Genomic DNA, 17917 nt, shown 5'->3' with positions numbered 1-17917 from the left:
TAATGAAAAATCCCTACAGTACATAGGAGAAATGTTTTATTTATGAAAAATGAAAATTGATAAATGTCAATGCGTTTTAATACATTTATTTTGAAAATCTAGGAAATCCCATGCAGATTTCAGAATTTGTAGAGAAAAAAAAAATTAAAGGTGTGGTTTTGCAAACAAACTGCTCTAACCAGAGTTAAGTATTTCAGACTTAATTGTCCTTGTAAAAACAGGGAATAGATAAATAGATACACAAGTAAATAAAAATCTATATACATTTAGGGAGGCATAAAAAGCACACAGAAATCTTCAGTAAGATACAGTGTCTTTAAAATTTACCAGCAATTAAGCATCCAGTGAAGATTCCTACTGAAGCCACACTGAGGCTGGTAAAGAGATCGCCTGTCAGTATCATGCATCCTCACGGGCCAAGCCATTGCACAGGATCAGAATTTAACACAGTTTACAGCATGTGTGGCTGGCCGACAGGCTAACTACAGAGATTGTCTTTCATAGCTCAATGTCTGCTAGCTCTAGAATATCAAAACTCAAATTAGTGGCATTCATTATTTAAAACATAATTGATGGCATCAGGGTATTTCGTGCTCAGCCTTCAAACTGTTCATCCTGATCTAGAAACTAATAGAAAAGAGAGGGAAAAAAAAAAAAAGGAAAAAAAAAAAAAAAAGAACCCAAACTGTAGGGAGCCAAAATGAAGCATTATTTGTACTTTCACCAGCAAGAGCCTGTATTGCAGGAAATCATCATCTATTTAAGCAGGTTTTCATGGAAGTATATATTCTTTTGAAGCCATGTGTGCATGAGTACTCCAGAACACTGTTTTCCAGATTACTGTCCTAAAAAGTTGCTCACAAAACTGTCTGCATCTAAATTCTGGAGTCACGTAGAGGAGCCTGGTGAGAACCATGTCCAGATGGTCGTTTCACTTACTAACTTTGCCAAACATGAATAAAACTTCATCTGGAGTTCTCAATATCCATTTTCCATTTATAGTTGTTTTTATAAAACATCCAAACATTTCTAAGAAACATTTTTTGCAAAAAAAATCTCATTCACAAACCCCACTAGAATTCTCAAAGCTAAGTTTTGTAGCATCTTGAAGCTTTGAAGAACAGATGCTATTTCAATGTGCAAATGCTGTTTCAATGTGTAAACACACAAGCTTACATGCAATCTGTAAACTGGATTTTGTAACCCTGATTAAGTTAATTTCAGACCTGCAAAACTTTTTAGTAGTTACTTTAAGATTCCATATGCACTGGATACGCAGTGTCCTAGTGAAAAGACTGAAGATGTTGATATGTTTTGACTATCAATCACACGGAGGAAGATGTCATTTAAAACAAATGCCGTTTACTTTGACAAAAACAAACCTATCTGATCCTCCAAACCTCAGTGTCCATCTACTTACTCTAGGCAAATTGTTCAGCATGATATAAGAATGGACCACCTTGCTGATGTACAAATAAAATTCGTATTTAACATTGCCATTGTTTTTACAACATGAATTTTGTATCTGTTAAGCTTGCATGAGGAATTGTATCAACTAGTTCTTTATTTTACTGGGGTGGGAATGACTATTGGATACCATTTCTTTTATATTTCTATTGCTTAATATTGGAAACATCCCTGCTTTTTAAAAAAGTTTATTAACAACAGCCTCTATTTAATACTCTCTCCCCATGAAAATTAGATTAATATCTGGCAGAGAACACAGAAGCAGCCTGCTGAAAAATTATAATTTAAATCTCAAATACAAAACTTTCGTATTAAAAAACTCTGCCAATGCAGAGCTATCTTATCAAGGAATTTTATTTTCAATACAATGGGCAAATAAGATATAAAAGATGCTTGCATACACAACTGTAGTCATAGTTACCATGCTCCACACAACATGAAAGAGACAACAAAATAATCCTACATGAACGAAGCTGCAGAAAAGCAAGGAGAAATGATGTGAGTGCTTCGGCCTTACCTGACCAGTGGCCAGTGGTGGAGCCTGCTCTGTCAGTGCAGGTCTCGCTGACGGGCCGGAACACGGTCTCCCAGCCGCCGGTCGCGTAGCGCCAGTTCTGCGACTCCAGGATGAGCGTGCGCTGGGTGCCGTACGCGATCATGAAGCAATAGACCACATGGTGCAGCTGGCAGCCATAGCCACAACCTTTGTTGATATTACACACAAGTTTCTTAGCTTTGCTGCAATCCTTCGGGTTCTGTAAGGATGGATGAAAAAGTGAAGCTGAAGAGAAGATACACCAAAGGCGTACGTTTCTCTGAAAAACTGGCAAATGTCATAAATCACAGAAGCCATCCTGCTATAATACATCTCCTATTAAAATGGATGAGTAAGCTTCAGCTCCATGAAAATTTTATGTGAATTCTTCACTGTGAACATGAACAGTTATTGAACAACTTCACTATCCTAATGTAAAATAGAATACATTCAAGACTTTAAATTACTTTCTCATTTGTAAATCTGTCAGAATAAGCCAACATTTGGACTCCAAGTTCACATTTCATCAGCATTTCATCAACATGATTCTCAGTGTTGGAATGCTTTTTCCTTTGGCATTTTTTCAAGTTTGTTAGTTCTGTTTCAATAAGCACACATGTCATCCAATAAAAGAAAATCTCCACCTGTCTACATGGTACAGAATAAAACAAATGTTTATTAAGGGACTGCCTCCCAGGCTAGCTGACCACACAGTAAATACAGAATGTAAAACACATACCTGAGCAGGCTGATAAAGGACAGAATTTTAATCTGCATACACTCTCCATAAAATAATGTATTTCACTTCCACAAACCAAGAAACCACAAGACAGGAGGCAAATGCCCACATTATATGAATGCTATGTTTAAAAGTACAAACTAATAAATATTCTCAGGTATGTGGACAACACAACAACACAATCAAGAGAAGTTTTTCTTTACATAAAATATAGTAATTTTTTGTACACATTCATACTTGCATGGCTGTAGACATACTTCTAAATTCCAGAAAGGTCTTCCATAAAATCTCTATGATGAAAGTTTCAGATAAGTTGTGAAAATACTGATATTTGAGCATCAATATAAATTCTGTTTCTTTCACATCTAAACAACCTTAAATAAAATTTTCTGTAAATTTGCCACAATCAAATGAAATCTTTTAAAAAACAGTGATCCCTGTCTGGAGAATTGAGATCCCTCCTTCAAGTGATTTTAAAGATAATCTGAATATTCTGAGTCCTAAAATACTTTAACAGAAAATTAATTTGTGCATTCAGTTGTGTACAGGAGGGGATGACAATTCAGATTGTGGGGCAGGGGGGAAAATAACAAAACATCCAAAACAAAAACAAACCCAAAACTCTACAACATGTGCTACAACTACAGCATTTTTTTTTTCCTTTTAAATACACCTGATTTAAAGCCGAACTAGGTATGAAAATAATAAATTAAATAAAATTTCCATTCCCAAATTTTGTTCCTCAGACCAGTACTTTTGTCATCACAAATCTAAAGGATAACTTGAGACTAAACCTAACAAGTATCTTTGAAACTACAACAAATGTATTTCCCACAGTCTTTCAGAAGAGAAAGAGGGCCTTTCTAGTATTCTGTACAAGTCCACACAGAAAGAACTCCATGAAAAAATACCTCCTCATATCATTATTTTCAGCAGCATTATATTTTTATTATTACAACTGTCATTAGTATTATCATATTTTGCTTGGTTTCAGTTATTAAGCTGCTCTTATCTCAACCCACAATGGGGTTTCTTTGTGGGTTTTTTTTGTTTGTTTAGAGGTTTTTTCCCATTGATTCTCCTCCCTGTTGCACCAGGGAAGAAGAGGAATGAGTGTTTGGGGGGGTACTCAGTTGCCAGCCTGGGTAAAGCCACAACACTATTTTCATTGAAAGGGATAATCTCTGTGAATTTTTAGGAAATGCCCATAGACAATATAATGCTTTCTACATTTGCCATTACCTCCAAATGCCTGTGTCCTCTAAAATGAAAGCACTTAATCGATGGCATATTTGAAGTATTGTCAAGGTGCGCCTTTCTAACTTTCTTTCATGCAAATGCAAGCTTCATACAACAGCTTATGAACAATATTATGGAAATCAAGTAGTAATCACATAATGAAATATAATTTGATAGTGTGACTGCTTACCCATGTTAATATTATGCACTTACTTGGGTTTTAACATTATTTGAAGACTTAACTAAAAACTATATATATCTTAGTATTAGTTTGTGACTTAAAAAGTAAGCTAGTTAACTAATTTCTTTATGATTGTGGTTTTTTTCAAATTGCTATATTCAAGTAGCAAAAAGACAAAACAGTACTTGAGCTTCAATTATATACTGAGAATTTAAAAAGAAAAAGGGAAGTAGAGATACATGGATATATTGCAGTTTCAACGGATGTTTCTGGAAAAAGGTGGACATATTAACCATTGATAAGGAAGAAAAGTTACATTTCAAGCATCAGAATAGCTTGGGTGTTCATAACCAAAACTGCCAACCAAAGGAACCAGTAGAAGTATTGAGCTGATAAAAAAACCAGTCAATTTCAAAATCAATGAAGACTGACAGAAGAGTTTTCCTCCTGGCACAAAGACACAGAAAAGGACTGTAAATCCCTGATTCGAATGAGCAGTACACTCTGTTCTCAACTCTAACGACACTGCTCATCACACACTCCTATCTCCAATTTAATGATCTACATAATCAAGAGAGGGATATAAGGGACATCCAGGAATCTCAAGCCCTGCAACGTAACAGCCATACAACTGCATTAAAAACAAATACCAAAAAAAACAAAATCCCAAACAAACAAAAAACCGACAGCTGACCAACCACACAAAACATACTTCAATATGAAGATTAGATTATCAAGCCATGACAAAGTTTACACCTTTTATCTTTCTCAGAATTACTTCTATGAACAATGCAACTGAAAACAGTAACAAATTTTCAGAATAGTAAAATGGTTATAATTATACATTTCTATGGAAGAGAATGCCTTCTAATATAAAAGAGAACTTTTGCAACTGGCAAGACAGATTTAATGGTCTTTCATCACAAAGAACATGGGTATACATTGTTGTTCTCACAAAATTCAGGGTTTCCACTGTATTCTTCTTCCAGGGCTCTTGGTTGGCCTATTCACAGAAAGTAGACTCAGATGGGAATGATCTCCCAAGGGCTGCTTCAAAGCCTCTCCATCTTCCAGTGCTTCCAAGTGTGTAGCCAAACATCAAAACACATGACAAACTGGCAAAAGTAAACTCTGCTCCTTAAAATGCATTTTACTATAGGAGAAATGACTGTGTTGTTTCTGAATTTAAAACAGTTCAGAGAAATGTACTTAATCCAATGAATCACAACAGATTAGAGTGGAGTGGGAAAGCAGTCTGCCACAGTTTACTAAGTAACCTCATAAACACAGTATGATGCTTATTAACAAAGTTGTTCTTTTTTTATATTTTCAATAAGTATTTTGTTCTTTGATGCTACACAGTCTGCTGGAGAAGACAGTCCCACCCAAAATCTTTGGAAAATTCCATTTTTTTAGAGAATGATGTCAAGGAAGGGTGTTTCCCATCCTAATTATCGCAAATGTAATTCACACCATCTTCTACTCCCCTTCTTTTATGATGTCATTTGTAATCATTCCTTTTCATATCAGCTCCCCTCAAGACTCTGGAAGGAGAAAAACTCCAAAGGCAAAAAAAAAAAAAAAAAACCAACCCAACCAACCAAACCACCTTAAGTTTCTTCCAGCTGCTGAAAGAAAATGTTCTTTCTTCCCTAGTCAGAAATAGTAGGTATTCAATTTGAGAGACAGAGATCTCAAACCTTCCTCTAATGTTAACTCCTCTGGTTTGCACCTACCCTGCTACAACACACAAGCTTCAGCTTGAGTAAAACATCCCAGCATGCAGATGGACTAAACACATGGTGCTCCTCAATCCACGATGCAGAAATCCTAGAGAAAACTTCACACAGACATCAGCAGTGATCACACTTTCTTAAGTGGTTATTATACTAAAAATATATCATATATTTGATTTGATTGAGTAAAGCATACAAGTTTAAACTTTTCAAGACTCACAGTTGTGAGGGGTGCACCCTTTGCATGTATGCCAAGTGCCCAGAGCCTTTTTTACTGTTGTTGTCATTTTAGCATGAGCACTTTCATTAAAAATATGTATCAGTAATTTTAATGTGAGGGAGAAGATTTAATATAGAAAATTCTAAGTGACACATTAAATCACCAAAATTACTGCCAAACCCAAAAAGCTCAGAAAAAAGTCTTGTGACCAACTTTCTTTTCTTTGCCTACATAAAAAGCCCCAACTAAATAGTATGAATATAACTAGTATAATTGATGTATTTTTGAGCAATTAGTAACCTTTCTCACCTAATTATATTTTTAACCTTCAAAGCTGAACAAAAAGTTTTGGATTTTTTTTAAATCAGAGGCAAAAATACTCTGCTATTGCGAGACTGCATGCTGAATGAATCACAAACTTCCTAAAATAAACAGAACAAAAATAAGCACAAAAGAGAAGGGACAGAAAACTGCTGCCTTCATAATCATTTACTCACTTGATGACAGTACTACAGGTGCTCTTATCTGACTTCTCTTGCACATTCTCTTCAACTGTTTGATAAAAATCATCTCTGAAAAAAACGCCTTTTCCTTAAATATAAGCTCTTAGCTTTTTAAATGTTGCTCTAACTACAGGGAACTAGTTATATGTAGCCTCATTAAATCAAATTTATGGTAATGTCATCCAAATGAAGTAGCAGTCATCACTATTCACAATCATTCAGCTAAATGACTTGCCAGAGAGATGTCCCAAAATAATGCAGCTTCCCTGTTCAACATGCACCAGAAAAATGCTATACAGTACTTTCATACTTAACTGAAAAAAAAAATTACAAGTATTTCCCATATAATTCTTTTTGGCATTGACTTGAGGGGCAAGGGTTGTTGAATTTTTTATTTTATCTTATTTTTTAATACAGTTTTATTATTAATAGAGGTGTATATATATATCTCTGTGATTTTGAACCATTTGACTGCTTTACAGTGGTGCATATTTGTTAAAGCAAATAACTTTGTGCTCTTTTTGAGGACTTGCACAGTTATATTACTAAATAAGACAACAAATGGATCATGAAAGAGGAGGGAAAGGTAGAGAAAGGCTGTATTTATCAGCATGAAAAGCACTTACAGCACACTACTGTCAAACAGTGACATCCAAATGAAAAAATAAGGAACAGTTCTCAGAAAGGAGTTGAAGAAATACAATAAAGTGATGACTCCTGCACAATTCAGAGAGATATTTTTTTTCTCAGAAGGGTGTCTTTTTTTATTTAACAAGCAACAAATACATAGCTTGGTCATAGAAGAGAAGGTTCCAACAGCTGAACTGTGAAATAATGAAAATCTGAGAAACAAATTCAGCTATTTACACAAGAGAAAAGGATCACACATTAGGAGTGACCATTCAAAACAGCTGCATACATACCACAGAAAGTAAACCAAGTACAAATAAAACAGACTACATTAAATGTCTTTTTGATCACTGCACAAATAGCTGCATGCATTCAGTCATGAAAAAAAGCCCCAACACCTTCAGATCAAGTTTTATTTAAATTTTATACACACACACAAGCACATATATTAAAAAGGCCTTATACACTCAAAAATATGAGCATCTAGAGAAGTCTCAAACATCTTTTGAAACAATCTAGGACTAGACAATACACTCTACAAGCCCTTCAATTTTGCTTATTTAGAAATGGGCTGCTAGTTCAGAAGTTTGATACAACTACTTTTATATTTTTATTTTTAAAACAATGCAAATATATTTATGCATTTTGATATTCTAAAGAATAAAAAAAAAAGTCAACCAGACAATTATCTTTTACAATAAAACAAAAAATTCAAACAGGGAAGTACAGCCCAGTAAAAACCACAAATCCAAAAAAAAAAAAAAACAAAACCAAAACCAAAGAAAGAAATAAACCAAAATAACCAACGACAAAAATCCAAACCCCAAAGACTTCCTTAAAATATTACCTTCCATTTACATATATAATACTGTTTGAAACAAAGGTAATAATTTCCTTTCTACATCAGTCATTCATATACCAACATTCACTTTAAACTGTCATGTAATTATTCTATTGCAAGGTTTTAGCTAAGTGCTCTGTATATAAGAAGAGAAAAATGTTTACTTTGCATCAAAAGCTCTATCCTCTTACCTGTAAATAAGTTATTCTCCTCTGTACCAAATCTGTTAGGTCTTTGGCCTCTTTTTCTCGCCAATCTCCAGCTCCATCTGTTTGACTGAGGTAGTACAAGTCGGTCATTATTGACCTATAAACAACAGTGGGAAACAACAATCTTAAAAACTGGGAAACAACATTACTAAATTAGAGGATTGAATGAAATCAAAGACACATTAAAGAGATATTTCAATTGTAGCCTCAAAACCAGTTTCTTCATGCTACCTCATACTGCACAAGCCAAACAGCAGCCAAGACTGTGTTCTTCATCTAACAAATGATGAAGATTGGTTCCAGACCAATTAGCAATTAAAAACTAAAAATTCTAAACAGACTCATGGCCATGCAAGTCTATACTACAAAACATGAATTTTGAGGAGCTATCAAATACTAAATTGAGATTATCTAATACACTAGAGATTCTCTTCTTAGAGCTGTAACATTTCATTGGCCAAATAAGACGATAAAGAACTCATCATCATGAAAAGAAAAATGTTATGTGACACTTACTTGTTAAAATTTGCGGATTAGTCAAAATTACTAATTTGATTTTGTCCAAACAGTACCACCCTGGAAAAGACATTTTTTAAATCTCTGTGGCTTTTGGGAAGAAATACAAAACTAGAGAAAAACTGTTCAAAGGGCTTATAAAAATGGTTATTCTAAAAGTAAAAGGTGGCCCAATTCAGAACAAGGCATTTCAAAGTTGGTTTCATAGCTTGAGAATATTTCATATTGCTAAACATTTCTCCATAACAGTACTAAAGTTCTAAGTTTGAACCATTTTTCTTAATACTTTCATCTGAACTTCAGATGTTGCAGTTTATTGCCTGAAATTCTTGATAAACCACAAGTTTGATCTAGAAAGAGAAGCAACAGAATAAAGGCGGAGAAATTTGGGAGGTGACCAAAAAACAGTGTGAGGGTTGAGAAAAATACATTTCCTAACAATATTTGAAGTGGTCTTGTCAAGCTGTTGGCAGCACTTGTTTGCACTGGAAGCACAAGCCTAGTTAGCCAAGGCTACCCCTTGTACCTAAGTGAGAGGAGCAGGCTGCATATCCCTACTAGGTAACTATTTCCAATGACACAGTATTTAAGCAGTAAACATTCAGTTAAATCAAATTAGGGCAGACCTATCTTTATCAGCAGATTTACCAGACAAGCTTCTCTTGCTAATTTAATAACTGGATTTATGGATCTGTAGTTTTTATTCTCATACACTCATTCTAGTCTTCATTCCCATGCTTTTGTACAGGGCAGCAGAGACACTAACTATAATACCTAGTATTGTTGTATTAAATATTTTACCCAAATTATTCAGCAGCAGTAATCCTCACCTTCTGTCAATCAACTGGAAGAACCTTATCTACATTCTAATCTCAAACTATATAAACTGGATTTTCTTTTACAAGGTAATTGAGCTTGAAACACCCTATTCCGGCTTTGCATAAAAATTAATTTAAAGCATCACCGGGTAACTAGTTTTAAATCAGTAACTCTCAAAGACACATAATACTCCAAGTAACATGCACACACAGTTTAAAGAGAATTAGAACAGAATTAATGATGGAGTAGTTCTAATACAATGGAATATATACAGATAACTGAACAGATAAAGAGCCTGTTCCTTTTAAGACAGTTTTCTACTTTATAGAGAGCATTTAGGCTAGCAGGCATACTAAAAAAAAAAACCACCAACATGTATTTTCTTGGGAGTTTAAATATATTTTTCTTCCCAATCAGGATGTAACCATGTTGGGTGTTTAAAGAAAAAATACGAAGTTAAGGTTTAAACAGCAAAAAAGAAAAAAAATTCTCTATCATTAAAAGCAGCTGTGCAACCACCCAGCCACATTTTAAACCATTTTCAAATGCTCTTTCACTAGCCTTAAAAAAGTCTGTTCTGTACTTGTGATGTAAGTATTCAGTGTAAACTCTCTATACTTTACAGAAATATATTTCCATTAAATATAGACAAAAATAACTGAAAATAAGAAGTTTACCAATTAAAAAAAAAAAAATAAAAAATTTTTTCTGTCAGCTCTTAAGCAATTTTTCCTATTTCTACAGAAAAAAAGTGTTGCCTAAATTTTATTTTTTTATATTCTTGGCCATGGTGACCATGACAAAGAAAAGGCAGTAGCTTAGATTTAATAATCAGCCTTATGGATGAAATATAATTACTTTGATAATTTTTGAGGTAAGAGAAATGGTGAGATTGTCCTTACACAGCCTCAATGACTCACCACTTTAGGTAAAGGCAGCTTTGCTCAGTAGAAGCCATAAAGAGCATCAAATGATTTGCAGGAAATGTAATGAATTCATGAAAGAGTTTTCAGACAGTATCCATGATCTTCTTTAAAAAAAAGATCATAAAACTCTGAAGTATACCAGGAAGTGAAAAATTCACAGGTGTTACCACACAGAAATTACTATAAGGTAGTGCTATTTTAAGACACAGTCACAGACAACTTCTTTCTTTGATTGTTATGGCTCAGAAATGTGCATTTTTTAGCTTTACATCTGCTAGGGTTTTTCGAGTGTGACAAATCACTGGGATGGCTTATTAATACAGATTTAGAAGAGACACAAATACCTAAGACCAGGGTCATTTGCCATGCAGAGAGTTAAAAGCACATGGAGCAGTGATCCATGAGCCCAAGACAGCTAAGTGCAGACAAAGGATGAGTCTGCACAGCACTATTAGAGGCTATTGAAGGTAGTAAAATGGCAGGAAACTTCCAACAGTGGCACTGCAGATGTCTACTAAGTCAGACTTGGTCTTTCACTGGGTTACTAACCAACAATATCAACTTGCTGCTGTTGTTGCTTCATATCATAAAATAAATCATGGAGCTGCACTTAAAAGCGTTTTGCTCCTGGAAAGCAGAATGGAGGAAAAAATCTGGCTATGTATTTCACCTGTATTTGATTGCCAAAATAAAGAGGGAAGGGTGGTCATCTTTAACTACTGGTCTAGACATTTATTCCAATCATATGACAAAATCACATTTAAACCTCCTAAGAATATTACATCCACAAATAAAAACTCAAAGAAAAATTTTTACTTCAAAGGAAAGAGTGTGAAAATCTGTCCAAAAACTGCATCAAATATTGACCAGTTACCACAAAATCCCTGATGACAGCTATTCCCCGGGAGAAGGAATGAAACTAACTCAGTAACAGCCACCTTGCAAACAACTTTTGTCAACACAGGGAACAACCATGACAACTAGAGGATTAATCTGCTCTTTTTTAATAACTCAATATCAAATAATCTTTCCAGTGTTTAGATGAATTTACTCTCAACAGCCCTCTTCCCTATAGCAACTACAAGAATACAATTATGTAATTCTCAAGAAACTCTGTGCTGGGCAACGTTGTTTCTCAAACAGAATCAGTAGAGAAATACTTCACAAAAACAGATGCAAGACCAGCACTTGTGTAGAGAAAATCCACACAGCTCCTAGGGCATAGCCAACAAACAGTGATGAAGACATCTAACAAAAAGCACTATCATATTAGGAGTAAACAATTTGCTTAATATCAAGATTAACAAAGAACTCTAATACTACTGGTCCAGAACCACAGGAAGAAAGTTTATAATCTGTTAGAATGCAAATCTTAATCTATGACACAGTAGGCTTTCCTCATAAACAAAACAAAATAAATATTAGCCTCTTTCCTTACATAGCTATCTCATCATTCGATCACTACCCACCTCTTTATTTGCTTTCCCACCTAAGGACGGCACGAAAAACTCCTTTAACTACTTATAATTAACATTAATCTTTCTAATCCAAACACTAGATTATAAAATACATTAAAATTTCTGAGATATCTTTATGTCTATCTATTTGTGTATATATATAAAAATAAGTAATACCAGCTACTCTTGCAGTGTTCCATTTAAAGAAAATAAAACTTTTTAAGACAGCACTGTCAACAAAAGGGCATTTGGCAACATGTTTAATCCCTTTAAAAAAATTCAGCAAGTGCATGTGCACTTAAAAAACCCAAACCAAACCAACAAACAAAACAGGCAATAAGAAAAAAACAAACAACAACAAAAAAAACAAGCCAAACAAACTGAGTCAAACAAAGCAACCACCAAAAACCTGTGCTTCTCAGAGTGAATGAGAACATCTGATTTGCTCATTTCGAATATGCTATGTTCCTTTCAGAAGTGACCAGATGGACAGCAGAGGGAAGATGAGACCAGTCCATTCCTGGGGAGCTACTCTGCATTGTAAGGGAAAAGAACACCCCAGAGACAGCAGTGCATCCCATGCTAAAGGATGGGTACACAAGGAACTGGGAATTTTCCTAGAGTTCACACAATACTGAAAGATCAAAGTGAAATAATGAGATAGCTTGACCTCAAAGGTGCAGGAAAAAGCTTCCTCAAGACTAGAGGCAACCAAGAAGTGCATTCGGCAACACAAGATAATTGTATTGCTTGAAGGCAACATTGCAAATGCACCAGGAACACACACTGAATATTGTAGAAACATTTTCGTATCGTTTTTTTCTTATGCAATTCCTTTGAACTTCTACACTGTAAATAGATTGCCTAGATTTCAGTTTAATAAAACCTAGTTGCTGGCTATTTGACTTTAGTTTAAATGACTTAAGTCTTTTTTGAGGACCTCACCAGACAAGGAAGGTCTACACAGATCTATTACTAAGACTAAACAGACTTCAGATTACTCTGGATTTAATAACCACTGTGACAACTGAAAGAATACTTGTAGTCAATACAAAAATTATCAGAGGAAAAAAAAAGAGCAGTTGTGATTGCTTGCATCATGTACAAACTTCTTTCAGTACCACAGTGGAAGTCATCTCATAACTTCCAGAGATCTATAGGGCAAAGTTTTCTAATCCAATGCAAAGGAGTCATGCATCTCTAGAATGGGTTTCACCTCACCCTGAAGTATTGAGAGATGTGAACATAAGGGTATCAGAAATGCAGAAACTTGCAAATAGGACTTAATGAGTTAATAATCATTGGTGTAGGAAGAAGAGGACTAAGGAAAAGGACTCGTCCTGGGAGACAGCAACATAAAAACCTTCTGGCATCAAACACACACAACATTATTCAAGGTTTCACTGTGGTGACTGCCTCATCCTGGCTTCATAAACAGAGGAATCATATGCACACGAGTGATTCTGTTACCATGACAGATGTGAGAAAGTCTGGTATTAGACTACTTGCCCCAGTTTTTAGCAGATAGTTTAAAAGGTATATAAGAATCCATGAACTAAAGTTCACAAAGCCCGAACAGAAATAATTTCCATGGAGAATAAATATTTCTGAGTGGAGATAACTATCAAAACAAACTGTCCAGGGAAGTGGCAGCTTCTCTGTCAGTTCACTGTTCAACTGAAGATCTCAAGTCTTTTGGAAAATTCTGCTTCAGCCAAGCACTACTTTTATTTCAGTCAAATATATAAAACTGCACTTGGCAGAGAACTAATTGGACGAAATTTAATCACGTCTTTTATATAAATAATAATTCTCAATAATTGACTAGTCCCTTCTCACTTTCAACTCAATCTATGACAAAATGGATTTTGGAACTGTGGAATATTAAATTACAAAATTTAATGGACCGTACTATTTGCCCACATTAATAATCAAATTCATATTGCCTTTATGTTTTAAATAGTGTTTACATTATTTCTAAGGAATTGAAAATTCTTCTGATTTTTTCCCTTTACTACAGCATTATTTTCAAAGGCTCTTGCTTTATTACTGATGTTCACACATGGAGATCACAGCTTTTTTCGGGACATTGATACGTGTTTAAGGCAGTATATTTAGTTAATTCAACTACTTTTGTATAACTGTTTACTGATGAGACACAAACTGTTATTGCAATCCTGTTGGGAACAGAGTTAAAAATATAATATGCTTAAAGACAGACTTCACTGAATTTTTAACATCTCCTGGATTAATTTTTTTCAGCATGAACAAAACTCATACAGAATATTTTGACATGATAAAAAAGGTACCCCAACAATAAGGAGGCCTGATGATTGACAACAACTAAAAATATAATTGCCACACATCTTTGAACAACATAATGACAGTTAAATTAAAGGTCAGAATCAACTAATGCAAGTACCTTTCCTGATGACCTAAATCAGACAGAAATTCATCAATGCGTGTTTGCAGTTCACTTCCTTCTAGATTTTTCAACTTCTTCAGTTCACTCTGGAGGAAAAACCAAAGTTCCTTAGCCCCATTCTCAATCCTCCTCCTCAGTATTTCATGGTCTTTTCCAAGGCCTCCTACTAAAAAAAAAAAAAAAAAAGCATAAAAGCATCAGTATCAGTACTTTTAGTTGAATTACTTGTTAAGAAGCCAATACATTTGTGATAAGAAATACCAAAACACCAAAACTTGTTTTAGAAGTAAAAGAAAACTTATCTACCAACCATCTCCTGCCCGCTTCTTATAGTTTTCTATCTGTTCTTTGGCCTTTAGGAGTTGCTCCTCTAAAGCATGTACCTTTCCTGCAGCTGGTCCCTGATCAATGGGACCATCTGGTATCCTAGGACATAGAAAATAAAGAAATTGCATGATTTATAAATATAATTATTTGATAAATTATTTGCATCAACAATTCAGCTCTCCTTTCATTTTTATTCCATACTGTTTTACTGATAAACCTTCATAGTATTTCCTTAAAACCAGAAGAAATTAAACACATTGACATAAACAAGATTTTGAAAGCACAATTCCATAGGAGAAAAACAGTGCATAACACAGCTGCAATGCAGGATTCAGCCTGATCCTATACTGTGCTGCTTTCAAGACTTCCACTCACCAACATGAACAATGCAAGGCTGTGCTTGTGAAAACAGTATCTGGGGCAGTTTAATTGTCAACCTGATTGGCACACAAACAAAGCCTATTCAACATACCTTCAAGAGATTCTATTTCTGACTCTTCTTACATTCACACACGAGGTACATTCTTCTCTTGAACCCTGGCCATATATTCTTAGAGAACCAGGGCTCCAGCTCTTGAACTCTAGTTAAGGCTTCCTACACATTCACCCAGGATGACTTCAATGTATTGCATGGACTCAGAACAAGATCCAACCACCTTAAATGTACCATTGTCATGATCTCTTATTCTAAACTGTACATCACCTAAAACAACACCAGCAACTGTAACATCAATTTGTAAAATTTCTGATATGTGAGCACAGGAGAAGTATGGAAATACATATCCTGAAATCTATGAGCCGTAAGTCAGCCCTGAGGGCATTACTGAGGTTTGTTCACCATCTCAACTTGAATCCACGTATTAATAAACCAAAATTATTGAAGTTTAGAAACTAGATGCTAACTACTATTTGCCTCACAAATTTAAAGCAGGTAAAATAAAAACTCTTTTAATTTCAAGAGAAATTACACTTATTAAAAATTATTCCACATTTTATAAGCTTTTGTAAGATCAGACTCTAAAGAGAAAAAGAGCAAGCAGATGTGCAATGAGAAGTCTTGAGAACTGCAAAGAATACAGAATTCTTGCAGAACATAAAGTTGATTCTTCCTTCATAAAGGAATAAGAACATAAAAAGAAACAGATATTCTCTCCACACACAAACAGAGTTTCACAGCACCATACACAGGAAGAGTCCTTGACAGGTGCCTCTAGCATAGGGAAAACAATGGTTTGAGGGAGCACCTTCCCTGTAAAAAAGAAATGACAGCATTCTAAATATCCTACTGAGATTTTATTAACTTTAATGTCTCTCAGGTCTGGATAGCTAAATGCCAATAAAATTTCAGGGACTGATGAGAAGTTCATTTTCCCTGGAACAGTTGAAGAGAACAAACACCTAATGTAAGCATCAGAAAGGTATATCACACGAAGCATAGCATTTAAGCACCTTTTTTCAGAAGGAGATAAGAGAGGTGGAAGAAGCAGCTACGTAGCCTGAGAGAAATTCAGTAAAAAATTCTGCAGTCTTAAAGCTTCCTATTGAAAGGATCCCTATCCTAGGGATAATTACTGAAAAAATATTTGTGTTCTAAAACTACCACAAAAAGGAATTACCATTAACTGCTCGTACAGCTGCTTTTTCATGCACTGATGGAACAAGCATGTCAAAACTGGGTAAAATATCCTAATCTTAATCACGTGCACTCCCTAAATATACTCTCCATGTCAACAATCCATTTGTAAATTTGTTTCTACAAAAAATGTACAGTATTGTATCACAATGAGGTACAGTATTGTATTGCCATGTACAAGACAATACAAACAAGCCTTTAAAAAGTATATTGAAAGACATTTACGTTCTTACACGAATTTAAAACCACCAGATGGAAATGTGTTTGTGATCTGCTGACTTGGTACCACAGTTGGAGTTGTGAAGGAACAACTAACCACAAAATTGCCAGAAAAAAATGTTAGGGTTTATCTTGTACAAGTCACACACCCTAAAGGTAGAATCTGTGAAGAACAATAGGGTAAAAGGACACAAAATCATTACCATAAGAAGTCCTGAGACAGTGTACAAATCATCTTAGCATAAGGAAAGTCTGTTAAAGTAGCAATTAGAGGATCCTACAGAAGGATAGTTGTGGATGATATGAAAGAAGCACAGTAATGTTGCTCATTTGATATAATTAAGATCTTGAAAACTGCATGCCATTTAACATTCATCTTGTTTGGCACATTGCAATAAAAATTTTTATTGTACTTAGACTGTTAGATAAAAGAGCTGGGATGGGGGGACATTCTCTAAGCTAGTTGTTTGGACTTTCAAAAATTATATCATTTTAGGATGAAACTAAGATAGCTTATTCTTTTTTCAGTTTTGTCTCCACATCTGTTACCTCATCAGACTCAGAATTGCTGTCTTCCTCACTTTCATCCAGTCTCAAAATTAAGGAAAAGATTCTTCTCTGCACAGCTTGGCTGTTATTACCCTCTCCAAGTACTTCAACTGACTTGGAGATACGACAATATTTGAGGGAAAAGCGTTTGAATTAAAATCCTTGTCTAGTCTCATGGCATCCTGCACGCAGATAATTTCTAGTGCAGAATATCCTAGTAATTATGCGTACTTATGAATAAGAATTCCTCTTGAAAAACAGGAATTCTTACCAAAATAATTCTTACCAAAGTAAGTCCTGACAACTATTTTACTCCTTAAAATATGAGAGGTGAGTTTAAAGTAAGTTCATCTAAACTAAGATGATTCTAAGCAGTAATAAAAAAACCACATCAGTAAGCATCTAGGACACAGTGTCCTTCACTTATTACTATGGTAAAACTGTAAATTAAGTTATGAACACAAAATAAACACAATTATAATTCTCTTAAGCAGTCAGTCAAGCTAATAAACCAAGTAGTAGGTTTATTTCAATTCTCAGTAGTTACAAGGTGTGATGTTTCCATGCTGCTTCCTACCATTTGATAGCAAATAGAAATTATCTTTTCCATAATCAACTCATCAAATAAAGATACTACTGTATAACTTTAAACATCAAAAAAATTATGTTGTAGAGATAACCTGTTTCTACTTTGTCCCTTGTTAATCCAGCTAAAAAAAAAAAAAAATAATTCTATGTACATAATC

General features: G+C 34.6%; 1 protein-coding gene across 5 annotated transcripts in view; it reads right to left on the bottom strand.

Moving 5' to 3' along the window:
- FUT8 (fucosyltransferase 8) overlaps positions 1 to 17917 on the bottom strand; it is a 105877-nt gene that overhangs the window by 30388 nt on the left and 57572 nt on the right. For 4 of the 5 annotated variants that reach the window (XM_048306133.1, XM_048306134.1, XM_048306132.1 and 1 more), the window contains 4 exons: positions 14754 to 14869; positions 14441 to 14609; positions 8283 to 8397; positions 1985 to 2222 (listed from right to left, as the gene is read on the bottom strand). In XM_048306133.1, coding sequence (XP_048162090.1) covers positions 1985 to 2222; positions 8283 to 8397; positions 14441 to 14609; positions 14754 to 14869 — 638 coding nt within the window. The remainder of the gene's footprint in view (positions 1 to 1984; positions 2223 to 8282; positions 8398 to 14440; positions 14610 to 14753; positions 14870 to 17917) is intronic. The other variant, XM_048306137.1, reaches the window with a different exon arrangement.

The sequence above is a fragment of the Corvus hawaiiensis genome, chromosome 6 (genome assembly GCF_020740725.1).
Source record: "Corvus hawaiiensis isolate bCorHaw1 chromosome 6, bCorHaw1.pri.cur, whole genome shotgun sequence".
NCBI classification, from domain to species: Eukaryota; Metazoa; Chordata; class Aves; order Passeriformes; family Corvidae; genus Corvus; species Corvus hawaiiensis.
The sequence above is the reverse complement of the archived record's forward strand: the minus strand, read 5'-3'. Positions and strand labels throughout refer to the sequence as shown.